Source organism: Aethalodelphis obliquidens, unplaced genomic scaffold, assembly GCF_003676395.1.
Source record: "Aethalodelphis obliquidens isolate GAN/ISIS:26980383/991018 unplaced genomic scaffold, ASM367639v1 scaffold82, whole genome shotgun sequence".
Classification (NCBI taxonomy): domain Eukaryota; kingdom Metazoa; phylum Chordata; class Mammalia; order Artiodactyla; family Delphinidae; genus Aethalodelphis; species Aethalodelphis obliquidens.
This window is the reverse complement of record NW_020838026.1, coordinates 361,050-385,059: the sequence shown is the minus strand read 5'-3', so window position 1 is coordinate 385,059 and position 24,010 is coordinate 361,050. Positions and strand designations below refer to the sequence as shown.

Sequence of the window (24,010 nt, the reverse complement as noted above, 5' to 3'; positions counted from 1 at the left end):
TCCGGAAGGAAGCCCTGGTCGCCATGTCAACTGCGGGAAAGCCGAGCGGCCCTCTCCCGGCGCGCATGCGCAGCGCGCACTCCGCCGGAGGCTCGGCGGCCTAGCAGGAGAGGCGGGGGCGTGCGCATGCGCGCGGCGAGTCCGGCGCGTCCGGCTGAGCGGCGGAAGCGGCGGGCGCTGCTCCCGGGCCGGGCGGCTGGCTGGCTGGTCGGCGCCGCAAGCACCGGCGGGCGGGTGCCTTGCGCCTGCTCTGCGCTGCCCCCGGAACCGCGCCGGCCCGGCGAGCGCGGGCGTCGGCGCCGCGTCCAGCCCTCCGGCCTTCCCAGGCCCGGCCGGCCCGGCGGGGACATGAGCTTCTTCGGCTTCGGGCAGAGCGTGGATGTGGACATCCTGCTGAACGATGCGGACAGCAGGAAGCGGGCCGAGCACAAGACGGAGGATGGGAAAAAGGACAAGTACTTCCTATTCTACGACGGAGAGACGGTGTCCGGGAAGGTGAGCCTGGCGCTCAAGAACCCCAACAAGCGGCTGGAGCACCAGGGCATCAAGGTCGAGTTCATCGGGCAGATTGGTGAGTGCAGGATCCACCCCACCCGGTCCCGCTCCTTGCCCCCGCGCCCCGGTCCCCGACCCTGTCCTCCACCCCAACCCTGACCCGACCCCTGACCCTTGACCCCTGACCTCGCCCCTGACCCCCCACTCCCACTCACTAACCCCTGGTCCCTGACACGACCCCCGACCTTTGACCCTGCTCCCTAACCCTTGCTTCCTAACCCCCGCCCCCATTACTTCGACTCCGTATCCCCTTTCGCCGCCTCAGGCCGCGCAGCCTTGTTGCCCACCCGGGGTCCGGGCTCCTTTTTCCTGCCCGGCCTTCGGTGCTGCTGGGCCCGCCCGCAGGTCGTGGCCACCGAGTCCCGCGGCCAGTCCACCCCTTTCTAGTACCTGTGTCCCGCCTGCCTCTCACATCCCACCTTCACCGGGAGCTGTTTGAGAAAGCAGCCCCGCGGGCTCCAGCGTCAGCCCTCTGTCCAGCCAGCCGGCGTCCCTTAGACTTCTTGATTAGAACCTAGCCTTCAGCAGACTCATCTTCTTAAAGAAATGATGCTCCTAAGACGCAAATTAAGTGGTCACAATTTCTCAAGGCTCTAACACTCTTCCAACATGAGTGTTAGCAGTTACAACTAGACAATAAAAGGCAGTAGCTGTACCGAATATCTGAGAGCTGCCAGTCAGCACGGGGTTGTTTCCAGTTCTCTTTGGACTCTGTGTTTATTAAAACTCGCAGGTGCTTCTGAAATAAATTGTCATTGTCATTCGTTCAGGGGTAGATTCACAGTAAATACCCATGTGGCCTGAAAAGACCTCTGGCAGAGAATTCATACCCCATACCAGGCTCTGCACATCTGGCCCTGTTGGGGGGGGGGATTTCCTGTGAAAGCTCGTTGAATGCTCACTGTCATTCCCTGAGAGCCCTGCACAGAATCTTGCTCCCCTTTTACAGAGGCAGGAAATACTGGAGCCCTGGGAAAAGGCCGTGCGGCCTGCCTCTGCAGCCCAGTGCTCAGCCTGGAGTATTGGCTTCTGGTGTTTGAGAAAAGGAAATCAGGTTGAAGGCTGGCTGATCCTATAGGAACCTGTTTGTTGTTACTTTAAACCCAGAATACGAGTGGCCTGAAAGGGAGCTGAAGAGTGAGTTTCAGACCCTCTGCTCTCTTGCTTCCGGCTTGGATAGGGTTTCTCAACAGCAGTGCTGTCGACATTGTGGGCCTGATCATTCTTTGTTGTGGGTGAGTGTTTAACAGCCTCCTCGGCCTCTACCCGCCAGATACTAGAACCACAGGAATGTCTTATATCCGTGTAAGGTAAACTCACTCCTAGCAAAGAGCCACTGGGTAGACAGGATGAACCCACAGCATTCTGTGCTAGGCGTAAGATGTAAGAAGTGGAGAAGTCCTTGCCTACTTAGAATTAGTATTTTTACGTCGTAGCTTTAAGGTTATTGCTGGATTCTTTGGTTCTGCAATGCGAGTGCAGACAGGCATGTCTAGCCAGTGTCTGTACCATCATTCCAGGGGGTGACACCTCGCCAATACATGAAAGGTAACCAGAGTGTCCCCTGCCCCCCTGTGCCCCAGCAGTTGTGAAATGAGCTGTTCAGGGGGGACACTGGCAAGGCCTCCTTGCAGTCTGAATGAAAGGGAGTTGACAAGGTGCCGTCCCTGCCCTGCCTTCTCGTCTGTCTCCTGGCATCCCAGGACAGCAGCCCTGCTCAGATTTCTAAGAACCTTTTGTTGCTTCCATTGATAACTCTCCCTGGGCCCCTGAGCACTCTGGGCTGAGTCCACCCTTGGCTTTGGGGAAGCTGTACCCCTCTCTGAGCCTCAGCTTTCTCACCTGTAAGACAAGGATAATAACAGAATCACCTTGTTGAGATGTGTAGGGACCAGGCTTTGTGCGGAGTGTGGTGTATTTGTCTCCTGTACCTGAGAGGCTCTGTGAACTGACCTCAGGGCACTGGAGCGAGGCTGGTGAGTAAGTTCCCCATGGTTGTGGTCGTGTGGTTTTCTCCTTCGTTGCTTTCTTGATGCTGCATGAAGTGGGTGGAACTTCGGTCGGGCTCTAAGGTCTGGCTGTACGGATGACGCACAGGATGGTCCTACAGCTGGACTGCGGTAAGAACGGCGATGTCACTGTGCTCTGGACACCTTCCTCGTCGGTTTCACTCAGAACTTTTCTTCTTACAAACCATAGTCTCTTGGATTTGCTTCTTTTTTCCTTCTTTCTTTTCTTCCTTCCCTGCTTCCTGGGAAGAGTTTCTGGGAAGAGTTCCACAGCTTGAAAATGAAGTGATTTATGTATTTAACATTCCTATCCTTATGATTAATTTCTTTTTCCTGCTGATGAAAGTGTATGTGTCCATGGGGCTTCCCTGGTGGCGCTGTGGTTGAGAGTCCGCCTGCCGATGCAGGGGACGCGGGTTCGTGCCCCGGTCCGGGAAGATTCCACATGCCGCAGAGCGGCTGGGCCCGTGAGCCATGGCTGCTGAGCCTGCGCGTCCGGAGCCTGTGCTCCGCAACGGGAAAGGCCGCAGCAGTGAGAGGCCCGCGTACCACCAAAAAAAAAAAAAGAAAGTGTATGTGTCCTTCTGTAGAAGGACAGCCTGGTGCGTGATTGAGGGTCAAGCAGAGGGTTACTTAGGTTAGATAAGGCTCCGTTTATAAGGTACGGACTTTGCAAGGGTCTCGTGAGGACTACTAGAGATCATCAATGTACATGAAGTGCAGGGTTTGGCACTCATCGCAAATACTCATAATCCCTGTTAAGCTGGATCCATCCAGAAGTTTCCAGGGGCCGGACCTTTAAAACGTCAGCCCTGATTCCTCTGCCGACAGCCCACGGGACTGTTCACACCAGGCCAGCCTCCCTGCACTTCCTGCCCGGTGTGTTCTCCCAGCAGGCGCGCTCGCCTGAGGGAAAACCTGTGGAAGGGTCTCCCCGGAGTCCAGGCAGAGACAGCTGTCTGGTGATCGTTGCATCGGTCCTCTTCAGACCCCATTCCTCACAGCGGCCCAGCCCCTGCTCAGAAAAGCTCCTGTCTCGGTCTTGGTTTGGGAGGTGGGCAGGAAGGGGGGCCCTTCTGTCTGCTGGCCCTTCTCACACTGTCAGCTACTCTGGCAACCTCATCCACACCCCTCATTGCAGTGTCCTCTTAGACTCCGATGACTCCCAATCCTTTGTCCTCACTGGACTCTCCCCTGAGTTTCATGCTTGGGTTTCTAACCGTCTGCTAGAGTCCCCCGCTGGATACCCCTCAGGTCCCTCAAAGACACATCCAAACCAGAAACCTTTTTCTCTTCCTGCTCCAGCCCCAGCCCTGCTGCTTCTCCTGTTTTCTCCACTCTGGCCCGTCACCTGGGTCCATTCAGCCTCAGAAATCTGGGAGTCCTCGAGGCCCCTCCCTCCCCCTCCTACGCGTCCAACTGGCATCTCAGTTTGGGTCCTCTCCAGTACCCAGTACCCAGATACTCTAGGGTATCTCGAGTCTGTGCTTCCTCTCCGCTCTTGATGCTGCTAACTTTGATGCTTCTGTGTGTAGCAACCTGACTGGCCTTCCTGCCTTTGTTTGCCTTTTCTTTCAGTTCATCTTTTGTAAGAGTGGACTTTCTAAACGTCAGTGCTGACATGGTCAGTCACCTCCTTAAAATTCTTCTTGTTGACTCCCTGCCGGTTGAAGGGGAGAAGTCATTCAGCTCTTTCCCAAGCTGCCTCTGCCTTTCTCCGGCCGAGTCTCTGCGACCCTTCACTCCTGCCACGTGTGCTTTCCTCAAAGTATCATGTTCCTTTTAGAGGGGTCTTGGCCTCTTCCCTTTGTATATAAACATCTTTCTGCAAAGAATGGCCTTCCACCCAAGCTCTCACTCATTCTTAAAGCCCAGCAGGCATGACACCCGTCAGAAAGCTTTCCCTGACCTCCCCTGGCTGACTGAAGCCCTTCTTCCACCGTTATTCTAGAGGCCTTGTGATTTCTCCCTTAACATAAGGAGTTAAGAGTTGTCAGGCCCCCATTCAGTTCTGCACCGACAGCTCAGGTGTTGCCCCTGATTCATCCACCTGTTGTGTGCATTTTTCTGTCCTCCTGAAGTTTTTGAACCATGTTGGGATTCTTCCTGTGTCTACTGTGCACTTCCCAGCGGTTTGGTCTGTGTTCCAACAACACCAGCAAATGTGTGGTGAGGGCACCCCCCATGTCACTCGATGGCCCATGTTTTTAGAAGAACACTGTGGCACGTAAGGAGTATTGAGGGAAGTTCTGTATTTAGAAGATGGAGAGACCATTTTTTAGGTGGAATCATTGGGGGAACACTCGTGGAGGGTGTCAGGCCACCTTGCAGATGGATGGGGTTAAATAAACCAAAGGTAATTCGACAGTCACACTTGCAGAGGAGGGAGGACCTGAATACCCTTGCACTCCAAAGCCAGAGAGAGAACTTCTGGATTTTTTTTTTTTTTTTAAGTTTTTTAAAATAATGCCACTGGGTGAATCTAAACCCATCAGCCCCAGTCGAGCCTGTGCTGGTAAGACCCTGGAGGCCTTCTGTATTTTAATTCATGAAGCCATGAGTGCCAAGGGAGAGGCACACTGATTCTCACGTACTCACAGTCTGCTGCAGGGCCTGGAGCAGAGCGGCAGCTGGCTGGGCACGGGCAGCCCAGAGACGTTACTGCTCCCGCAGGCTTACCAGGCCCAGGAGGTCCAAGTGGACGTGGCGAGCGTGAATCTTGACCAGGTGGCCAGTCAGCAGACAGCAGCTGGGAAGAGCAGGCTGTTTGAAAGAGGTGTTTTTGCCCTGGTTGACTTAGGTTTCTTCCAAGACCAGTGTGAAGCCTAGCCCAGCAGCGAGTCTCAGGGCGCCTTTCACGGGATGACCCCGTGGGGCAGAGCTGTCTCACTTTCCTTCCAAAGTGGCAAATTCACTCCTCAGCCATTGGTGGCAAGTTTCGGTGAAAACATCCTGACTACAGAAGTCATTTCCTCCTGTTGGACGGAGACTGGGAAGTTACCTTAAGAAAGAACCGGTCAGTTCCTCCTTCTGGCTTGAAATGGCTGGTCCCTTTGGGCTTTGGAGGCTGGGGAGAACTCGGGGTAACTTGGGAAGAAAGAGGCAGTTGACAGTCTCTTTAGGGCAGACCTCCTGCTAGAACAGTCTTGGGTTTTCTGTTTTAATTTATGCAAGAGGAAACCAGACTTTCTGGCACGCAGTGAAGTACGGCTGCTATTTCTGCCCCTTTGCCCCACAATGTTTCCAGAAGCCTTGCAAATGGCTTATACAGTATGCATTAAAAAGCCCAGTCAAGCCCCACTCAGACTATGCACTGGCCACTCTTTCACGATGTCTGGGGGGAGGCGGGGAAGCCCTGGGAGGACATGCCGCCAGGCAGGAAGGCCCTGTCCCCCCGGGGGGTCCCAGCCCAGCTTCTCTGCTGGGACCCCTGGTGCCAGCGATCTGAGTGCTCTGTGAACACTGTGGATCCTTCTCTGGTTTGTTTCTCATGTTGCCTCTGAGGCTGTGTGAGCACATTTGTGTGTTTTTCCATCCTTCTCTTCCCATCTTTCTCTTGACTCCGGGATTTCCCACTTAAAGTTCACAGACGCTGGGGCTTTGTTCCGCCTGCTTCTGTCCCCTGAAACTATGGCAGAATCCAGTGCTTGGGAACGGAGGCACCACTTTCCCCAGTTAAGGGGTCAGTGCCCATCAACAGAGACTCCAGTAGCAAAGGACCAGCAAGAGTGAGTGGACGGGCCTTTGTCACAGGCTGGCCACTGGCTCTGTTCCTACCTGGTCACTGCACTTCCTTACCTTGGTTGGGGGCACAGTTGTTGGATTTCAAAACGAGGGATGGCTGTTCGCCTTTCCCCAGCACCCCCTGCCCGGAAGGTTTGAACTGCCCTCCCCCTTTGGCGGCTTTGTGGGTCATCACTCCCTACCCAGAGCGCTGCCTGCTGCTTGATTCCACTTGGTGTTTGGAAGAGAAGGTGGATTGTTTGTAACGTAAGGTGGATCCAAGCGTAACTAGGTAGGAAATGAGCACAAACTATGCTCACAGGGTGCACTGGGTGTGCATACAGAAGCAGCAGCGCTGGCTGGGGACTGACCGCACTGCTGCTTCCTCTCGAGCTGGACACACCTTAGGAGCCCACTGCGCTTTCCGATGCCTCGCTGCCTGGGGAGAAGAGGCTCTGGGGGTGGCGCTGTCCGGGTCAGCGGACAGGGCAGCAAGGCCGAAAGCACCCCTGGAATCACGTTCCCCTCCCGAGCGTCCCCATGGCAGGCCTGGACACTGTGTTGGCTCTGGGAGGCAAGAGCTCTGGTTTCTTGAGCCCAAGAAGGCTTTGATCCTGGGGGGCTCAGACCTTTGCTGTCTGGGGTCCTCCCTAGCCCCGGATGCTCTGAGAGAGCTGGAGCATTGTGCTCCAGAGAGGCAGGCCAGGCCTGGCGGGCGGTTGTCCCAGGCATGCCTCCCTGTGGCCCTGTCTCTCCCCAAGCAGCCAACAGCAGAAGCGACGAGAGTACACTGCCTGCTGCCTGTCCTGCTGCAGGGTGCCCACGGGTGGTCCCTTGACTGTAACGTGGCCACACAGGGTCACAGTCGGTATTAAGTGTCCCTGCTGCACAGCCAGGGACTGGAGGTGCCAGGAAGCTGGGGACATAGGCCTTATCTCTAACGACCACGCCTGGAGCAAAAGTTAACACATAGCAGAGTACAAACAGGCATATATAACCTAGAACAAATAGGTGGCATGACTCATAATAAACAGCAGAAGTGTTTCCAGAGGAGGATGGGTGAAGAGCAGTGCTCCTCAGACTGTGGTCCCTGGACCAGCAGGAAGCATCTCTGGTAGTCTGTTAACAATGTCCATTCTCAGGCCCCACCCCAGACCCCCGGAATCAAAAACACTAGGGGTGGGGCCCAGCCGTCTGTGTGTTAACACAGCCCCCGGTGATTCTGATGTTCACAGAAGTCTGGGGACCCTGAACTTAGACGTGGGGCATTGTTACAGCCCCTCTGTCCCGTCGGCCACATGGACTCCTCTCTGAAGGGCAGAGGCAGCTAATACTTCTGGAGCATTTGCCGTCTCTTAAGTACCACTCCAAGTCCTTTACCTGCATCGCCTCGTCCCGTGCTCACAACACCTGGAGTGCGTTATGTTGCTACCCCCATTTTGCCAGGTCCTAGAAGTAGACGCGGTCCAGCGGGAGACCTGGGACCCTAGGCCAGTCACCGACCCCACTGTGTCTCAGTTTCCTTGTCGGTTAAATGGGTGATAGGGCTGTCCTAGCTATCTCACAAGGTGGTTATGAGGGTGATGTGACCGAATAACTATGAGTATGCTTTCCAAAGTTAGAAGTAGTTTTGAATGTGTTTTAGGAAATGTGGCGTTTTGATCGCGGTCCCCCTGCTGTGTCCCTCACAGGTGCTGCCCGGTGCCCTGGAGCAGGAGTATGTCGGGTTCTGGCTGTGCTCCAGGGACAGGGTCTCTACGCAGGGTGTTTGGAAGGGGCGGGAGAGGGCACCCAGGGTTCTGGGCTGCAGTGCAGGGGCAGGGCAGGAAGCGAGGGAGCCATAAACCAGACTGGAGGCTCTGTGTGTTGGCGGGAGGCTCCTGTAGCTGGGAGCCCCCTCGCCGGGCCACATAGCTCAGGGTCTGGTAGAAGTGGTCAATGCTCTCCCTGCAGAACTCTACTACGACCGCGGGAACCACCACGAGTTCGTGTCCCTGGTGAAGGACCTGGCCCGGCCCGGAGAGGTCACCCAGTCACAGGCCTTCGACTTTGAGTTCACCCACGTGGAGAAGCCCTATGAGTCCTACACTGGGCAGAACGTGAAGCTGCGGTAAGTGGCGCCCCCAGGGTGCCCCGTGTGGACGGACCCTGACTGTGTCCCGTTTCTGAGGCTCTGTGTGGCTGTAGGGAAGGTGTGCTGCGGGGGGGGTTGTGCAGTGGGCCTCCCTCCAGGAGGAGTGCTCCTGGCTTGTCTGTCCGTTTCTGGAGTGTCGGTATCCCCACCGTGGCCACTTTCGAGCCACTGACCCAGCGCCCCTGAGTGCAGAGTTGAGAGGTACGCACCTGCCCCTCGACAGCACACTGCTGCACAGGCACCAGACGTCACCACCACCACCCCCGGCCCAGGAGCAGAGAGGACTGTGACACACCAGAATAGCTAGGATATTACCTTTGTTCTTAATAGAATTCGAGTGCAGGTGTCTGTAATTTAATTTTAAATGTTGTGATTAACAGCTGATTCTGAAAGTTCCCGAAAGTTGGATACTCGGCTTTCACACACCCCTGGCTGGGCCTCAGGGCCACTGATCCTCGTCCAGCTCTGCACGAGATGGTGGCGGAGTCCTGAGCTCTGTCACTTGAGAAGCGGGTCATAGATTTGGGTTCTAAATCCTAGACCCGTCCTCTCCATATTTTGGGACAATGAGGGAGTAAAACGTAACACAGTAGGACAAGTTTTAAAACATTAATACACACCTTTTAAGTACATGGGATTGTTTTCCTTGTTCCAGTCTTGGAAACTCTGCAGGGGGAGACTGATTCCATGGCCTCCGGGGTATGTGATGTCACTCTGCATGCCTGGCTCCAGGTCTTGGGTGTCACCTGAGGCCTGCATGTGGCATGGTGTGGGCTACTGCAAGCTCTCCCCTCTCCCGTCAGAAGAGGGGCTGCAGGCTCTCCTTTCCAGCCTGTGCAGAGAGGTCTAAGCACGGGTGCTGCCCCACTTCAGCAGCGTTGCGTGACTGCACTCAGAAGGGCAGCAACAGTGAGGAGTATCTAGTCATCACTTAAGCTGGGCTTGGGGCCTGTTGCTATTGAATTTGATGTTTTGCAGTGGACTTCTCATAAATGTTCTTATGTCAGGAAGAAAGGTGTTGAGAACAGTATGGTGCTTCTTCAAAATAGAATTACCGTATGATTCATCAATTCCACTTCTGTGTATAATCCCAAAGAAGTGAAAGCAAGGACTCAAACAGATTTATGTATACTCACATTTGTAGCAGCATTATTCACAATAGCCAAAAAGTGGATACAACCCAAGTGTCTATGAGTAGATGCGTGGATGAACAACATGTGTATCCACACAGTGGAATAGTATTTAGCCTTGAAAAGGGGGAGATTCCGACACCTGCTACGGCATGGATGAGCCTTGAGAACATTGTTCTCAGTGACATAAGCCAGATACAAAGAGACAAATACTGATTCCACTTCTGTAAGCAGTTAGATAGTCAAAATCGTAGAGGTAGAAAGTAGAATGGTGGTTGCCAGGGGCTGGGGAAAGGGGCTGGGGAGTTAGTGGTTGATAGGGCAGAGTTTCAGTTGGGGAAGGTGAACACGTGGAGATGGACAGTGGTGACCGCTGCCCAGCACCTTGAGTGTACTTAATGCCACTGAACTGTGCCCGTAAAAATGGTTACATTGTGTTATATATATTGGAGGGGAGGAAAAAACTTTTCCCTCCACCATGTCAGGTTCATTGGCGCGGGCTCTGCAAATCGGACGGATGGAAGACAGATTGGCCAGAGGCAAGCAAGCAGGTGTATTCCCGTGTTCATTGTGCTCCCACCTGAGCTCTGCCCGGTGACTGAGGGGCAGTTGAACTTGGGCTTATGCAGCATCTTAACAGAGAAGTGAAGAGGCAGAGAAGGGGCCCTGCGGCTCGAGCTATGGGAAGCACGGGGAGAGGCTTGCTTTGGTGAGGAGCGCTCTGTGGGCAGCACCCCCAGCAGCTCCCAGGCTGCACAGCCTCTCCTGGTGGAGAGGGCCCCGGAGTCTGTCTTGTGTGCACTGTTTCCCTGTTGCTTTCAGCTCAATAGAACCCTCGTGCCAGAGTGGCATGTTTTGGGGTGCATGCTCTGCACCCTGTATTTTGTATTTTATCACAATGAAAGAAAAGCGTTACTGTCTAAATTAGACAAAGACTTCCGGATTCATGCTGAGAAAGGAGGTAAAATCGGGAACATTAGTTAATGGAAGATGTAAGTTCCAGATTAAGGGCTTGTGTCTTATTACAGGCAGAGGGGAAACATGAAAAGATTATTTTGGACTCCTTTTCCTTTGTTTTTAGGCAGGGCGGTGGTTCTGTTAGAAGATTGAAGTCACTATGTCATATTTGATGGGTGGGTGGAGTGTTGGGTCAAGGCTGTGGGAAGGTTTGTGTGAGGTCCTGAGTTTTCCTTTAGTGGACGCCATGGGAACAGGCAGAAAACAAGGAATTTAATAGACGCCAGCAGAATTGACCATTGAGTGGAGATGCAGACATAGGGCCATCAGGAGGAGGAGATGACCTGTGAGGCGATTCATCCAGTTCCAGGGAGCAGTTTGAAGCACGGGCAGAACAGACAATTGGAAATCAAGCCTGTCGCTCAGGACAGAGGAATGCACTGTCGGAAATCACCTGCTCAGAGGTGGTAACTGATAGGTTTTTCCAGGAGGGGAGCTGTGGGAGAGGAGAGCCCGGGACCTACTGGGACTCTTGGGGACCCTACTGGGACTCTTGGGGACGGAGGAGGAGTGGGGTGATGCTTGAATGAGAAGGGAGTGTTTTACGCTCTAATGCAGAGCTGATGCCAAAAAAAAAAGCCCCTGGACTTGGCAGCTGTGAGCCCTGTGCTCCCTTTGGGAGGGCAGCTCCTGTTGGGTGGTAGAGACGGAAGCTGGGGCGAGGCGTAGGGCCTGGGGACGAAGCTGCAGGGTTAGAACAGGACCCCCGGACAGCTGTTTCTGAGGAAAGGTGGAGTGTGGGCCCTGGGGAGTGTCCTGGGGATTGATGGCTTTGGGACTTTTTATAAACTCAGGAAGAAGCTTTAGCTGGAGAGAGATTGGATGTGTTGAGAAAGTTGGGAAGTTGAAGCATCAGGATGCCAGACAGTAGTTCTCTACCAAGGGTCCTGTGTTAGAATCATTGTGGGGGGGGCTTTAAAAAGTATAGATCCCCATGTCCCTCTCCAGAGCAATTATGTGGCAGACGCGCCCCGGGGTGAGTCCCCTGCGCCTCCAGACTGCTGGCGCAGGGGAGGCGCTCGAGCAGCTGGAAGCTTTGTGGAGCCTTCCCTTCTACACTGCTGCCAGGCCCCGCTCCACAGGGCGTGGGGGCTTGAGGGCCTGAGCCGTAGGGCAGGCTGGAGCCACGTCTGGGGCTGCGTGGAGGGAGCAGGAAGGAGAGGGTGGCCGGGGGGTGGTGAGGCTGCAGAGGAGGGCCACCAAGGTCCCCACCAAGGCCTACCGTCCCAGCGTTGTTAGAGGGCCGCACAGAGTTAAGGGGACGAGGGGTGCGGGGGGCGCCACAATGAAGGGCTGGCTGGCGGTCAGGCATGGCTCACTGCCTTTCAGCGCTGTGTCTTTCCCTCTTTCTAACGTGTCCCAGGACCCTAGGCTTAGCCGGAGACCATCCTTGTTCAGACCTGGGGCTCTCCCACCTCTGTTGCTTTAGTTCTAAGGCCTGCTCCTCCTGAAGGCACCCCTCTCTCCCCACAGCACTTGATTCCTGCCTTTGAATGGACACTTTCCATGTGTTCTAATTTTTCTGTTGATCTGCCCATCTCCCCCAGGGGACGATGAGTCCCTGTGAGACTCCATCTTATCCGTCCTAGGCCCGGCAATAAACGTGCGCGATGCATCGCTGACCTGATTTCTCCATTATCTTATTCCTGTTGTTTAACTGTGAGGGACTTGAAAAATGCTCTTTGATCGAATATTGTTAAATAAACAGCATGCAAACATGAGTATGCGATCCCTGTGCCCAAAGAGCCGGGAGTTAGTTGAAGAAATGGAAGCTGTACACGGTGCCTGGCAGGTGGCAGCGAGGCTGCTCTTGAGGTGCAGAGAGAGGCGTCACCTCTTACCTCGGAGCTCAGGCTTAGAGGAGGGTTGGGGAAAGGACTTTGATCTCCCTGGAATTGTAATTGCAGGATTTTGTGTCTCAGTGCATTTTCCTGGGAAGGGGGTACCCAGCGGTGAATTCTCAGTGCATTCAGAGCCCCAGGGGGTGACCTCTACCAGGGGTCCTCTGCGGGGTGGGCTCCGGAGGCTGGGAGTGGCCCTTCACCGCATGTCTGCGTCCCTCAGGTATTTCCTTCGCGCTACCATCAGCCGCCGCCTCAACGATGTTGTCAAGGAGATGGACATCGTGGTCCACACGCTGAGCACGTACCCGGAGCTGAACTCCTCCATCAAGATGGAGGTTGGGATCGAGGACTGTCTGCACATCGAGTTTGAGTACAACAAATCCAAGTGAGTGTCGGGCCCGGCTGGTTGGTGGTGACCTGCGGGGGCGGCCACAGAAATAACGCGGTGGATGTGTGTGCAGGCCGGCCGAGGTCACGGGTCAGGAAAGAGCTGCATCTCACTGCAGCTGAACTGTACTAACTTAAGAGGGCAAACTTCAGTTAAACATCCTATGAGGTCTTTCAAAGTCAAGCGAAACTAACTTTAAAGTATTTGTTTTGGATTCTAGGTACATCTGTTTCCTTCTACTGATGAGATTAACCTCAGAATACCATTCTATTATCATTTGTATCCTGTATACAGTGAGTCTTTAGAAACCAAAGTGAGGAAAGCCAAGTTGACTGCTTCCTCCTTGAATTAAAATGAATTGTAACAAAGAATATCTGATGCCTTTTTATAAAGGTCTTTAAGTAATTTTATTTTAACTGGCCATATATGTTTTAAACTGTGCCTGCTATTACAACATCCAAATACGTAAGTGCTTGTAAATCACAAAAATTGCTGACAGTTCAAAAATGTACTGCAAGCAGCTCTCTTTTTAATATGATACATTCCTGAAAATGTTCGAGAATCAAATATGCAAAAGTAAACGTGTCTTCTATTCACAGAGAACTAACCCTCCCCGCTGCGAGTCTCTAATGAGGCTTCTCCCCGTGGGGAGGCCTCACCTCAGACTCGCTGGCCTCCAGAGGCTCGGAGGGTGGAGGCCTGAGCAGCGGCTCTCCCGTGAAGGGCTGGGAACACACGTGCTTCCCAGGACAGGGGGAGGGATGGCCGTTTCCCGCCTGGCCTGACCTGGTGCTGAGCGTGGCCCCGATGGGCCCCTACAGGAAAGGCAGGGCGAGTCTGGAGCAGGCCCCTGCGCTTCCTCCTCATGGTCTTGGGTCTCACGGGCCCTCCTGAGACAGAGGCCCCCAAAGTGCCTGCCCACCAGCGCCCCAGCCTCCTAGTGAAGGGGGTGCCACCTCGAAGGCGCTCAAGCAGCCGCAGCCAGCAGTGCAGTCAAGACCAAGGTGAGCGTGAGACAGGCGTGTCACAGGCTGGACGGGCTGGACCGGGTCCTGCCCTTGCAGAGCAGGCTGCCCTGTGAGTGCCAGGCCGTCTGAACAGACAGGAAGAGCCCAGACCTTAGGACAGCGTCCCGTTCTGCCACTAAGGACTTAGGCTCAGGTTAGCAGGTACTAAGACTTCTGTACCTGGGGTTTCTCATCTGAAAAATGAGGGGTTTGGTCAGGTCAGTGGAAAGGTGCCTTGAAGGAGGAGCGGGGCCCGGGTATCACACGCGGCTCCTTTGTGTTTCTTGTGTGTAAGATTTCATTTAGAACAAAGGAACGTTCAATCTTTAAACGTTTGAATGCCCAGAGAATCTGTGCTCTGAGCATTCCTTCTAATGCGCTGCAAGCAGCAGAGTTCTGCTCTCCTCAGTCCTTGTGCGTCCGCCATCTCCCCAGGCAGGCTGAAGGCAGAAAGGTGGCGTGAAGTGGTGGGGAGACCCCAGGCCTGCAGGTTGGGAACCTGGGTCCACACCCGCGTCTGCCCCTCCTCGGATCCCACCACGTCATCTGTTTTCTTTGCACTCCCTAGGGCTCCTCCCCTGTGATCCGGGAGCTCGAATCCTCAGGTCCCCCGTCCTGAGCTTCAGGTTGAAGGTTTGCTTTCTGCGGCCACACCTGGTACAGAGCAGCCCTGCTGCCGGCTGGCCCCGGGGGAAAAGCCCAGTTCCTGGAAGCGGGAGGAAGAGCCGGGACCTGGTCCCCACACTTGCGGGTCAGCCTCTCACACCAGAGCCTCTAAAACACATGCACTCGTTAAAGCGCTGAGCAGAGGGTGACGGAACCATGCTCTGAGGTGCAGGCGGGACAGCAGAGGGGAAGTGACGCAGGTTCAAGTGTAGAAGGTTGTTGGGACTCGCCTTGGGGGGCAGCGCCCTCTCCTGGAACCAGGAGGCCTGTCACGTGTGGGGGCCGCACCTCTCACCTTCCTCTCCGCAGGTACCACTTGAAAGATGTCATTGTGGGGAAGATCTACTTCCTGCTGGTGAGGATCAAGATCAAGCACATGGAGATAGACATCATCAAGCGGGAAACGACAGGCACGGGCCCCAATGTGTACCACGAGAACGACACCATTGCCAAGTACGAGATCATGGACGGCGCGCCCGTGAGAGGTGAGCTCCGGCCCCATGGCCTCGGCCCAGCCCCAGTGTTGGAGGGGCTTCAGGGATCATCCTGTCAAAGTTAGGGGGCCTGGTAGCCCGTAATTTCTTAATCTCTAACTGTGCACTGTGGGTCCCGAGAAGGAGGAGAAGGAGGCTGGGGGTGTGGAGCTCAGGCCCCGCTCACCTTCACCCAGCAGACGTCCGAGTGGACCTCGTTTATAGACTGAGCTTGTACTGCAGTTTAAATCTCAAGAGTTATGTCTTAAAAAAAATCAAAAGACGTTTGAAAAGCACCAGTTTAGCAGATACAGTTTGAACACTCTGTTTACACTTTCCTATTGACATTCTGAATTTCTTTGCTGCGGGGGGGATGGGCAAGAGATTAAAGCAGAATCCTCATTTCTGTTACTTAGTTCCTACTCAGGTAAAACGAGTCATGCTCTGAATTCATTCGCTAAGTCCACACACCCTGACCGACACTTCTAGTGCTGCACACAGTGCCAGCGTGACCTCTGGGATGAGGGGAGCTGAGAGCTGGGTGGGAAGTTGTGTGATTGTTAGGAGGAGCAGTCGAGTACATTCTTTGTTGGCTCTGCAGCAGCTGATGATGAAGTGTTTTCACGTAGCAGTGCTTGGCGCTGCGGAGGTTTCATTCAGTTTTTTCCCAGTCTGCTCCACGTGGAAGGAGGGGTGTCATAGCTTTCTCAGGCCCTCGGAGGTCACGAGCGGGGTCCTCGGGGCAGGGCTGAGCCATCCTGCCTGCTTGTTCCATGTTTCCCCATCCGAGCAGCTGGGCTGAGCTCACCCTCCCAGTGGCACTGACAGGACACCGAGATGAGCACAGAACAGTGCGAAGTGAAACAGGGTTCATGTTTGGCTTTAGGCTGCACTGTAGGTTTGGACTTTCTCAGCAGAATTCTGCCCTGATTTTGTTCCACTTATCTTAGGAGAGGCACAGTGTTAGAGCTGGAAGTAATCTAAAATATTATGTAGCCTGATATCATAATTTTCCCCATGAGAAAATGAAAGTCCACGGAAAGCACCAGACTTACTCAGAGTCATACCTCGGGTCAGTGGAGAGAACTGGGTCCAGAGAGAAGCTTTTCTGTTTTCCAGACCACCACACCCTGCCAACTCGACTTAGAGGGGAGGCGTACGGGGTGGGGGCTATGCTAATTGGGATGGAGGGAGGTGGCATCAGAATTACTGGGTGACATGTTGGGTTAGCTGGGGTTTGACAATGGCTCTTAAACCCAACAACTATACACACTAAATGAGTCAGAAGATGCTTACCTAGCATTCTTGTGCTGTTCACACTCACCAGGCAGCGGCAGGCGCCTCCCCGAAGGCAGAAGCGTTAGCCTGGGTGTCCAACCCCCCCCTCAGGCAGCCCCTCCACCGCGGTGTAAGGTGGGGCCCCCCTGCCCTCGCCCTGACTCCCGCCCGGCCCTTGCAGGAGAGTCCATCCCCATCCGCCTCTTCCTGGCGGGCTACGAGCTCACGCCCACCATGCGGGACATCAACAAGAAGTTCTCTGTGCGCTACTACCTCAACCTGGTGCTGATTGATGAGGAGGAGCGGCGCTACTTCAAGCAGCAGGTGAGCTGGCCGCCCCCAGAGCCCCGGCCGCCCAGACAGAATCAGAGGGCATCGTCCCCGCCCAGGGCAAGCAGACGGGATGGGGATGGGGGGTGAGCTGGTTAGTCTCTGTGCCACTTAGTTTACCCCGAGCCCCACAGCAAGGACGGGGGTTCCCAGTTGACGCCCAGAGTCTGCTTTCTCGGGCCCAGCCCCTGCGGCTGCTCTGCCCTCCCGGCCACACTGTCAGCAGGCACCTGGGGCCCAGAGGTGTGGACGGCTGCTGTCATTGGTGAGATATGAGCGGAGGCTTTTGCCTAAGATTCCCGGGAGAAGGCAGAGCCTCTGGGACCCTCCCCAGGCCTCCCTCTCACGTGTCGCCTGCCCCCCCCACCCCCGCCTGCCCATCCTGCAGGAAGTGGTCCTGTGGCGGAAGGGTGACATCGTTCGGAAGAGCATGTCCCACCAGGCAGCCATCGCCTCGCAGCGCTTCGAGGGCACGGCCCCCCTGGGGGAGGCGCGGAACCCCGGCCAGCTGTCCGACGGCAGCAGCAGACAGTAGGCCTGGGGCCAGGAAGCTGCTGGGCTCCCACCCCGGCTCCAGGCCCACAGGCACCAGCAGCCGGGGCAGCAAGATGCTCAGCTGACCCGCTACTCGCAACCTGAAAACAAATCATGTTCTTGATGTAAATTCTTTTTCCTGAAGAACCTAAGGGGTTGGGGTTGGGAGGGAGTGTCTCTGGGACGCTGTGGCTGATGGGAACATAGGGAGAGGGGGCGTCCCGGGGAGAGCCGGCTGCGGGGCTGCCTGGGCCGTGGGAGCACAGCGCGGCCGGGCTCTGAGCCTCCTGGGACAGGAGCTGGGGGCTGGGGGTGCGTCCCACGGGTGGTCCTGTCTCACACTCCCCTCCCCCGTCCCTTAGCGAGTGGCAGAGGGTGTGGCGCCCGCCCCGCTCTAACTGGCGGTGAGGGTTCAAGACCAGGAAGCTGCCTCCTTGGGAGTCTCGAATGTGGTGCTTTGGAGCCTCCACAAGCCACCCTCCTTCTGGCCCTTCTCTCACCGCTGGGACCGGGCACCTCCCAGGGACTCTGGTCAGTCATGTCCTGGATGGAACGGGAGCTTGTGGTAGGGGCTTTGGCTGATATCCCTGGGCACAAAGACATCTGTGTCACCCGTGGATGGCAACCGGGTGGACCTCGGCGGCTGTGCCCGGTGCGGGCAACCCTGAGGGCCAGAGGTCCTCAGCCCCGGGCCCTGAACGAGGACATCTTTCCCCCGAGGAGAGGTCCGGGAAGGGCCCGTTCTCTCCGCCTCCCCGGGAGTGGACCCTCTTGGCTCCCTGCTGCCCATCTCACTCCTGGGAACCGGCACTTGTTCTCACATGTAGAAGCTTTGTGCTCACCCTGCGAGCTGGGAGGAAGGGGAGGGCCTCCTGAGCCGCCATCCTCCCCACCAGCCGGCTGACCAGAGCTTAGGACCGTTGGTGTTCTGTGTATGTGGACGCTCTCATCATGCTAGAGAGGGTCTCCCGCTGTTGCACTGCACCGCGCCTGTCCTGTTAAGGGTGTGCATGTCCTTCCTGTCTCCTGTTGGCCTCTCTTCCCTTCTAGAAAGACCAAGCAGACCCCCATGGCCAGCAGGTACAATAGTTGGTGGTCTGAGTTCTCTGTCATTTGGGAAGCAGAGGGGTTGGTTCTTGTGTCATCTTTCAGTTAGTGTGGAAAACGGGGACCCGTCTCTTCCTCGGAAATTGGTGCAGCGGTAGGCCTCGGACTGGGCAGGGCTCACGGATCAGAGCTGAGATGGGAGGGAAGGGCGTTTGGGGTGACGCTCGAGGTGGACTGGGGGCAGAAGAACCAAGCAAGGGAAGCTGGTTCCCCCAGGCTGGACCCCGGGTTCAGGTGTGAAGGACAGTCCCCGTGGGGACAGGACCACCTGTGCGACTGCCCCTGGATTATCAGGGTTGGGGGCCTAAGCGTGGGAGAGGCAGCTCCTGTGTCCCTCGCCTTCTCCGGAGCGTGAGCTGGGGCTCTGGCGCATCCCACGACAGCTGGCCCCTTAACTATTAGGTACCCGCCGATCCCTCTGCCTTCCAGCCGACCACAGATTCACTTCCCAACCTTCCCGACACCTGAAGCCTGTCTCCTGAGAGAACTAGAGGTAGAATTTGCTTCTGTCCTCTCGGGAGCTTCTGTTCTTTCCCCTGCCCCATTCTCTGCCTCTTTGTGCGTCGGGGAAGGGGAGGCCCATCCCTGGGACCCTGGCAGAGCATAGGGACTGAACCAAGCACTGCGGCCTGGGGTTGAGCAGCTGCGGTGTTTACAAGTTTCTCAACGTGTGTCTTTTCAATGGCTGTTTTAAACAAAGCAGTCTGTTTCAGCTCTCTCCCTGATTAAAGCAAGCCCCTGGGCTCGGAGGCATCATGCCCACGGTCCACCAGACTCTGTGGTCTCTTCTTACTGCCCTGCCGCACACAAGGGGAGACGCCCCGCCCTGACCCACGACACCTGCCCTCCTGGTGTCTGTGGCCCCTGGTGAACAATGACACCCACTCTATTAATGCCTGTTTTAGACAAGCCCATGGCTGAGAAAGGCATTCTGGTTTTACTCCAGTCTGGCAACTTGTCCTGAAACTGCTGGTTTTACCCACTCTGGGACCAGATACTTCAGGGGTGGGTTAAGGAAGGCTGGTGTAGAGACAATCCATGTTAGTGGGTGTCAGCAGACTGGGCCCTGCATCTGGCCGAGGGGATGTAAAGACGTGCAGTGGAGTATTCTACCCCCGATGCTGATTTTAAAGAAACACCTCCAACTCAAACATTCATGTTTTATTAAAAAGGACCCAAACCCGACGTCTATACACAACGCCAGGTGAACACAACCAGCATGTTCCCCACGCCTTCTTTTGTCTTGTGGAAGCTTGACTTTCAGGCAACATCTTGCCCACTTCAGCAGAGCTGTGTCTCCATTAACTCGGTTCCTTTTCCTCCAGGCTCAAAATAAAATCAAACTCCTCTGCCGAAAAGGGCAAGAAGAAGAGGAAGAATTAGGTCTGTGTCTCCTCCTGAACAGAGCAGTCATGGCAGGCATTTCTCAAGTCACGAGGCAGGTAGTCCTACACTCAGAACCCTCAGGGGCGTTTCGACAGGTGCCGAGCACAGCTGCCCTGGGCAGCTCAAGGGGGCTCCTCCCTCGTGGGAGTTACAGGTGGGAAGACAGACTCAGACCTTAACCACCGTGCTTAGGGTTCACCAGCTAGTACATGTGAATTCACGGTCACTCTGGCATGTGATCAAAAGGCGAGAGCCGTTCTTACCTCGGGTCAGGGGCTGGACTGAGAGTCTCTGGCGGGTGAAGAGAGCCATGTTTTTTAAGGGACCGCCAGTGGCTCTGTGCGCTTGGTGGTGGGTTTTGAGCTCAGCCAGTGGGATGAAACGCTTCATCATCCGAACAAACTGTACGTCCACCTACATGGCAACAGTGTATGGGACAGAAAGGCACGTCCAGCTGGACTCTGCCTCCTGTGTTTTAGCTGCTTGCAGGAGGTCCCGTGAGCCTGGCTGCCGGTGTTTGTCCTTCTCTCCAAAGGCAGGGTAACCTCATCGGACTGAGCGGGGCTCTGTGCCCTGGTCTAAAGATACCCCAGACCTTCTTCCTCCCTCTCTGTCCATCCTTTCTCTTTTGTGAAATAGGAAGAATAGTAGTATCTTTACCATGGACCATTTGGGGTTGTCTTCTTTGCTGGATGGATCATAATGGGGATTGTTTTTCTCAAACTGTGTGTGGTCTGGGTATGCCTCCTTCACAATCTGAAATTAAAGCCGAGTCTCCAATCATTTGTCTGTCCAGTCAGCTCCATGGCCAGGCTTTAGTCCAAGTCCAACTGTCATTTCCTACCCTACGTATTCTTACCCCATCTGTCTCGCTGTTGAGCCACTGAGGGCTCAAATATCTGGAAGTAATACACAGTCTAAGATAAGCAGAGGAAATCAACCCTATTTTGACAAAAATCTTAAAAGTATGTTCTAAAACCAAACATTAAAGGTTATCATTGGTGCCACTGTTTCTCCACCTACAGTTAATTCTATCCTGGTAACTCCTGGCCTGGAAGAGCTACCATCAGGCCTGTTTTTGAGTGAAAGACCAAGGTGCAGAAATGGAGAGGTCTGTGCCAGCGGGGCCTGAAATGAAGGCCTGCCTTGCTGCAGTCCTGTCACATGTCCCTGAGACAGCAGGGATGGGGAGCGGGGTTACCTGCCTATGCTGTCTCCCTAACCTGCATGAAGGGAGATGGACTCAGACCTAAGCCTGTACAACCGACCTTCATAAGCCCCGCAATGCCTGGCTCTCTGCAGTTGCTGTGGTAGAAGAAGGCTTCTTCCTCCAGCTTCATGGCTCTCAGGAAGTTCCGGGCCTGTTCCAGCAGAGAAGAAACAAGAACTATCCTCCCACCAGCTAGAAGACACTAGCCCTGGAAATCAAGTCTGCTTTTATTAGATGAGATTTTGGTTTTCGCAGCTTCCCCCCACACCCTGCAGTTCAATTCTTGCCTTTTACCCAGAGCTGTATCAGGACACTGGCTGGAACACAGGCCATTTGAAAACTGCGTGCAGTCAAAGAAATCAAGGCATTTGTTAATATATTTTCAGGTTTGGGTTCTGGGAAAAAACCACCTTAGCCAAGAGATTTTGCTACTGAATAAGTCAGAAGGAAGCAGGCTTTTATCCCCTCCCGGGTCTCGAGGTCCTGTCTAACCCGCTTACCTGGTAGTTGCGAACACCATCCCAGCATGCTGTCTGCTTGGGCTGTGCTCTGAGATCCTCAATGCTGAACTGGGCAAGAAATAAGGTCATTCAGTAAACAATCCTGGGCCAATCGGTAAGAATATATGGAAGCAGACAAGTTCCTTCCCCTATAGGGTGTTGCCAGCTGGAATGGCATGTGAGCTTACTGGGAAGCTCTTCACAGAGCCACTCATACTGCGCAAGTAGAAGTTAGCTTTGTGTTACCTTGTTAGCCTTGCTCATTGAGAGGATTAGATGAGTGGATAATCTGGTAATTGCTGACTATCTGTATTTCATTTATTAAAATATTATATATGCCTTCTATAGTATCTCTAATTTTATTTTCTCCAGGCTACTATGAAATTTGATTTACATTCGCCTCCTGTGTACCAGCTGTTGGCAGGGAGATACCTAGGAGCGTGGCAGGTGGCAAGAGAAAGGCAACCTAAGACTCAATGTTGCCTAGATCAGGGGTTGGAAAACTATAGCCTTCAGGCCAAATCTAGCCCATGCCTGATTTTGCTGACAGTTTTATCGGAACTCAGCCACACTATCTGTCTATGTCTTTCTTGTGATGCCAGCAGAGTTGCAACAGCACCACCTGGCCCTTTAGAGAAAATGTTTGCCAACCCCTGCCCTAAGTAGAAGATTCACAAAACAGAGAGTGGATGGCAATAAATCCTGCTGATTCTATTCTTTATCACCTTTTCCTACCCTTCGAAGGTAAGAAGTGGGTGATGGGACCCTGTGGTGTCCCCCGTGCACTCTGGAGACAGGTGCGGGACCTCACCTTCACATCTACCCCTTTCTCCAGTCGGCTTTCTGGCTCTGACTTCATCAGCCAGTAGCTGCTTAGGTTCTTCCCACAGTCTCTAGAGGCTGAAGTCTCCTGGAGGCTGGAGTTCTCCACCTTAGCTGATGCCTCCCCTGGGTCCTCAGTTTTGGTACGTTTTCTGCCTGGCCCCTTCTTGTCTGCAATAGGAGAAGAAAAAAGAAGAGAACTTTCTTGCTTGTTGAGAGAGAAAGTTCTGTTGCAGGAAAAGCACATGCTTTGGAGTCAGAGCTGGACTCAAATTTTGGAGCTGTCAGTTACTAACAGTGGCAGCTTCATTGCTGAACTTGTTCCTCATCTATAAAAATGGGACCAGAACGCCTACCTTACAGGACATCTTCTGGGTTACCCATTCAGTGGGATAAGGATAACTCCCGTGGCATCTATTAAGCAGTCAATGTTTTCTTTTCCTCACCCTCTCCTCTGCCTTTGCTGGGGCTGTTCTCTCCAACAAGGCACCTACTCCACGGACTTGCTTATATGATTAAATAAGATAATACAAACAATGGGCTGAAGCAGTGTCTGGCGTTACCATAAATGCTCAATAATATTAGCTATTAGGTCACCTTGACTTCTTCCTTCTTGCTCAGTATGCTCTGTGGCCTGCCTCCTTTCTACTCCTTGAAGGTGCCAAGAAAAGCTGGATAAAACAGCCACTTTGGACTCTGCAGACATGGTCAAGACTGGACTTTATCGTACAGAGTGAGGGAAATGTGCCTGGAGCAGAGTGGGTGCCCTGTAACTAATAGCTGTTAAATTCTTACCCTACGCCTACACAATCTATGAGGTGTTCTGTCCATCTGTAAGATGTGTCCCAGATCACACATCAGGGCCTGCCACGCTGGTCTATCTGAATCCACTAAACGACCATCCTACGCAGCCTCTGAACCAAGTCCAAGCTTCTACGTATGCCATCATGATGGACGTCTAACACGTGGAACCTTCCTAGGGTCCTGGTGGTCCCCCTGGACTTGATCGGCACACTGTAAACACCGTGTGTGCTGTTAGCAATGTGTTGTGGGCAACTCGGAACCCTCCCCAGTCTCGAAAAAGCACTTTCTCTGTCGTGCATTGCTTTGCTGCTGCTCCTATAATGCCACTCATCCTTGTGAACACAACGGGTTCCTACGCATTCTTTACGGCTAGACTCAAATCCCCTCCCTCTCAAGGCGTCCCCCCAACCCCTCCCTGCTCTCACAGCCCCAGTGACCCCTTCCTTCCTCGTCTGGCTCTCCGGGGAGCGGGAACTGTAAACGACCGGCCTGCCAGCCCGTGTCCCAGCTACTTTTCGTGCTTTCCAAACAGCTACCGCTCGGACGAGCAAACAGCAGAGGGGCCCTGAGCATAAGCCTGGTGAGCGGCTCGGGACATCGGACCTCAAAACGACCCACTCGGGCCTTTCCCCACGCGCAGGGGCGGAAGGTGAGGGGCACTGAGCAGCCGGGCGCGGCTCACCTGGCCTCGCGGCCCCCGCCGGCCTCTTCCGGGCTCGCGGCATGGCGTCCCCGCGCGCCGAGGATAGAGGGTCCCGCCGTCGCCCAGGGCGCCCGGGGAATCCTTCCGCGTTACCCACACCAGTATGTCCGCCTAGCACAGACCGCCGCTGAGCGCCCCCGGTGGTCTTCTTTCTCAATCACAGCTACCCCCGCGAGTCCGCAAGCCTTCGAAGCACTACTCCAACCCACCTCCCCGCGCGCGCCGCAGGGCGCTGCACAGCGTCCCCGCGGCGCTTTCTTGTCTTGGCGCGCGCCCCGGGGAACCCCTGGGAGTTGTAGTCCCGGCTCCTCGCGCAGGCGCCCCGAGCCTGCACGCGGGGCCACGGCGCGCACTACAGCTCCCAGCGTGCGGTGCGGCGCGGCCCTTGTG

At 54.8% G+C, this 24,010-nt stretch overlaps 2 protein-coding genes across 5 annotated transcripts; one reads left to right on the top strand and one right to left on the bottom strand.

The window, feature by feature from the left end:
- Positions 1-143: 143 nt before the first annotated feature.
- VPS26B (VPS26 retromer complex component B) lies at positions 144-18,964 on the top strand. Of its 2 annotated transcripts, XR_003429979.1 has the most exons (7): positions 144-571; positions 8,241-8,397; positions 12,633-12,797; positions 14,783-14,958; positions 16,406-16,548; positions 16,943-17,213; positions 17,451-18,964. XR_003429979.1 is itself a non-coding variant. In XM_027092996.1 (6 exons), the coding sequence occupies exons 1-6, from the start codon at positions 349-351 to the stop codon at positions 17,087-17,089; spliced, it is 1,011 nt and encodes a 336-aa protein (XP_026948797.1). In that variant the 5' UTR covers positions 144-348; the 3' UTR covers positions 17,090-18,964. The 2 variants fall into 2 exon arrangements, 1 of the variants encoding a protein (XP_026948797.1); XM_027092996.1 differs by having other exon boundaries at positions 16,943-18,964.
- A 377-nt stretch (positions 18,965-19,341) lies between these two features.
- On the bottom strand, positions 19,342-23,876 carry THYN1 (thymocyte nuclear protein 1). Of its 3 annotated transcripts, XM_027092999.1 has the most exons (7): positions 23,600-23,861; positions 22,103-22,284; positions 21,292-21,360; positions 20,850-20,942; positions 20,242-20,337; positions 19,845-19,995; positions 19,342-19,543 (listed from the first exon to the last, which is right to left on the bottom strand). In XM_027092999.1, exons 1-7 carry the CDS (start codon positions 23,640-23,642, stop codon positions 19,497-19,499), a joined length of 681 nt encoding a protein of 226 aa, XP_026948800.1. In that variant the 5' UTR covers positions 23,643-23,861; the 3' UTR covers positions 19,342-19,496. The 3 variants fall into 3 exon arrangements, with proteins under 3 accessions (XP_026948800.1, XP_026948799.1, XP_026948801.1); XM_027092998.1 differs by having other exon boundaries at positions 19,342-19,995; positions 23,600-23,867; XM_027093000.1 differs by lacking the exon at positions 20,850-20,942 and having other exon boundaries at positions 19,342-19,995; positions 23,600-23,876.
- Positions 23,877-24,010: the final 134 nt, after the last annotated feature.

Coding starts and splice junctions, on each gene's coding strand:
- THYN1 (XM_027092998.1), bottom strand. CDS start 23,642: ATGCCGCGAGCCCGGAAGAGGCCGGCGGGGGCCGCGAGGCCAG. Junction 20,943..21,291: donor ATGGTGTTCGCAACTACCAG/GTAAGCGGGTTA, acceptor CTGCTGGAACAG/GCCCGGAACTTCCTGAGAGC. Junction 20,338..20,849: donor GCATTGCGGGGCTTATGAAG/GTCGGTTGTACA, acceptor CTTTAATTTCAG/ATTGTGAAGGAGGCATACCC.
- VPS26B (XM_027092996.1), top strand. CDS start 349: ATGAGCTTCTTCGGCTTCGGGCAGAGCGTGGATGTGGACATCCTGCTG. Junction 12,798..14,782: donor TTTGAGTACAACAAATCCAA/GTGAGTGTCGGG, acceptor TCCTCTCCGCAG/GTACCACTTGAAAGATGTCA. Junction 16,549..16,942: donor GGCGCTACTTCAAGCAGCAG/GTGAGCTGGCCG, acceptor CCCATCCTGCAG/GAAGTGGTCCTGTGGCGGAA.